This window comes from Myotis davidii, unplaced genomic scaffold, assembly GCF_000327345.1.
Source record: "Myotis davidii unplaced genomic scaffold, ASM32734v1 scaffold188, whole genome shotgun sequence".
Lineage (NCBI taxonomy): Eukaryota > Metazoa > Chordata > Mammalia > Chiroptera > Vespertilionidae > Myotis > Myotis davidii.
The window spans coordinates 14,623-17,922 of record NW_006299270.1 but is presented as its reverse complement, the minus strand read 5'-3'; the positions used below and the strand labels follow the sequence as shown (position 1 = coordinate 17,922).

The following is a 3,300-nucleotide window of genomic DNA, read 5'->3' as shown; positions in this document are numbered from 1 at the left end:
AAAACACAATGTCACCGTTAGCAACGAAGAATCCAGTGAGACTTTCCAGGTTGACGATGACAACCGCTTACTGGTCCAACGTTCAGAACTAACAAAAGCATATGGAAAATACACAGTAGATGTGGAAGGACAAGGTTGTATTTATTAGATGTGGAAGGGCAAGGTTTTGTATTTATTCAGGTAATGGAAGTCTACCTGAGAGGGAGAAGAATGTTGCCAGTAAAAAGGTCAGGCTATCAGTTCAGTTATATATGAGGTGCTATTTTACCGTTTTACATAATTCCATCATTATTTCTACTCATTCTCTCATTGATATGCTCTACTCAGTAGCTGAAAATGCAAATTATTTTATGAGGAGGTATTTAATCTTAAAGATAACTGGGCAACTGGGAAGTTTCTTGAGGAATGTCACCGTTTAAAATTATTCTGATGTTTTTATTAAATTATGTTGTTAAAGATTCATGTGTATTCTGAAAACTAAACAAATACATTTAGCCTTATTTCCTGATAAGTAGAGATATAAAATAAAGTACATTACTCATGTAAATAAGAGAAATAATAAGTCCTTCAGGTTTTACTACAGAAAAAGTGGATGGATTTTTTTTAATGATTTGTTATCTTTCCTAGGCTACCCTTAGATATAATGTGCTACCATCTGAGAAGGAATCTGGATTTTTCCTTTCCTTGGAAATGCTAAAGAAAAACTGTTCAGATAGACTCCAGAGTAGTAATTTTGAGCTGACAGTAACCGTCAAGTAAGTGTCCATTTTAATATCAACTCCCAGGTTAGTAGTCTCTGTGTCCTGGAACCCAGCTTCTCACAGTTGCCATATATATGAGAGTAGCAAAATAACAAAATATGAACGATAGTAACCAATGATGATTTTACTTGTTGGTGCATAATTTCTATAGCATAGTCACTTTATAGCTTTCTGTCTAGACACCACAATTTAGTACATTTTAAACTAAATCAGAGCTAGCATTATGCATATATAATTTATATTGTGTGCAAGTAAAATCTGCAAGCTTCTGACACACTAATACTGCAACAATGCTTCCTTCTTTTTTTGTATGGAAAAGCTGTCAGTTTTGGAGAATAGAGATACCACTTTTCCACCTAAAAACAAGCACAGGGAGACCTAGAGGACAAAACCTACAAAGGCTATTTAATAACTTACAGAGTAAAATTTCAGATTTTTCAGAGTAGGAAAGCAAAATAAGTATCTTAAAATGTAAAATGTAGACACCAAAGAGTTTTAACCTTAGTTAATATATGAAGAAACACTGGGAAAAATTAGTTTGAAGGATTTTCTTAGGATTTCCAAATGATAATGTCATGAACACCAGAGCTAAAATAAGAACAAAATACATTGTAAGACTCTTAACTTCATGTCCCAACAACCCTCTACAGTGTTAAGAACACAGCCTAGATCTCTTAGGGACATGTCTATGATTCTACCAGTATCTCACTTTCTAAACAAAGATTTTCTTTAAGTTTTGTCCAAATCTAAGGCTACTATCAGCATATATAATATCAATTTACAAGCGTTGTTTATAAGTTCTGTCTTTGAGACTTCAGGTAATCTTAAAAACAGGGTTTGGTTAGATTCTAGTTTCAAATAATTCATTATTTACTCCAACTGATGTTGCTTTGTCTCGTCTCATCCATTATCATTCTAGTTATGCCTATTCTAAGGAGTTTAGGAGTGACTTTCTGGCCCAGCTGATGTGGCTCAGTGGTTGAGTATTGACTCATGAACCAATAGGTCACCAGTTCAATTCCCACTTGGGGCACATTCCTGGGTTGCAAACTAGATCCCCAGTAGGGACATGCAGGAGGCAGCCGATTGATGTTTTTCTCATTGATGTTTCTATCTCTCTATCCCTCTCTCTTCCCCTCTCTCTCTAAAATTAGTAAAGACATATTTTTAAAAATTAAATAAATAAAAAGAATGACTTTTATCAGGTGTTTTTTTTCTTCAGCTGTACCTTTCCTCCAGACCTATGGCTAATTAGTATGTTTGTACCCACAACACTTTTCTAAACTGATGTCTACAATGCGCTTTGTTTTAAATTTCAGATACATAGGAATGCGCAATATCTCCAAAATGGCCCTTGTTGATGTAAAAATGCTCTCAGGATTTACTCCAGTCATGTCATGCACTGAGGAGGTAAATAACAGAAGTCCAATCTTTCAGCACAGGAAAAGCAATAGTGTATAGGAGAAATAACTGGTTAGCGAAACCAAGCTGTGGAATTCTTCATTTAAACAAATTTATTCATAGTTCACATTTTCATTTTTGTTGTAACAGTGGAGGGGGGGTGTTATTAACTTCTAGCAATTAACAGACTTTATTTTTCATAGCTTATAATCTATTTCTTACTTTAATTCAGCTATGCTTAACCGTGGAGGGGTGGTGTTATTAACTTATAGCAATTAACAGACATTATTTTTCATAGTTTATAATCTATTTCTTACTTTAATTCTGCTATGCTTATGCAAACATAATGGCACAAGAGAACATTCCATAATATGGGTTCCTGACAATTGGTTAAATAAGAATTATAAAGTATTCAATTCCAGAATAATACTCTTTAATATTTATTCCCCATCCTTCCCTGACAATTTCTTCAAAGCTTGAAAAAAATGGCCAAGTGATGAAGACTGAAGTCAAGAATAACCATGTTCTTTTCTACTTGGAAAACGTAAGTTGAGCAATAATTTTTCCCATGGTTTGTTCTTTTTTTTCTTCTGAGTGTAATTGGATGAGTCTATTTCTTGTAGATATACATGACAGGGTTTCTCAAAAAATACGGGACATTAAAGATTATCAGTGGTCTTCTATCCCAGTGCTCATCTTAACCCTGTTAACGCTAATGTTATTTCATGTGTCTTGACTGCCTGACTAGGTAATTCTCAAGTTTAGAAACATCATTTCCCTGTTTTTCACTCCTCATGGCATCTAACATAGTCTGGTCACAGAGTAGATGTATAATTCTTTTATAGTTTTGACTTGAACGCCAGTGAAGGTGGCATGAGTTCTAGAATCATTCTTTCTATGTGTATATTATTACCATTCACATGAGTGCCTACATTATTGCTTTCAACTAAATTTCTCGTGCACCTCAATATAAGCAGTGGAACTTAAATTTATATACAACTTAATGTTACCTAATTATTTAAGATTAAGTTATTACATAAAATTATATAAGATATTAATACTCTGGATCTATTTAATTGGGTAGATCATGAACTCTTGGAAATATTTTCTCAGTGATTTTGTTTCCGAATCTACTCTG

At 33.8% G+C, this 3,300-nt stretch overlaps 1 protein-coding gene across 1 annotated transcript in view; it reads left to right on the top strand.

The window, feature by feature from the left end:
* The window catches only part of LOC102756170 (ovostatin homolog 2-like), a 33,539-nt gene extending 30,824 nt beyond the window's left edge, over positions 1–2,715 (top strand). Inside the window, exons 28-32 of the mRNA XM_015571174.1 lie at positions 4–131; positions 164–180; positions 628–755; positions 2,081–2,171; positions 2,638–2,715. Of these exons, the coding sequence (XP_015426660.1) occupies positions 4–131; positions 164–180; positions 628–755; positions 2,081–2,171; positions 2,638–2,715 (442 nt within the window). The remainder of the gene's footprint in view (positions 1–3; positions 132–163; positions 181–627; positions 756–2,080; positions 2,172–2,637) is intronic.
* Positions 2,716–3,300: the final 585 nt, after the last annotated feature.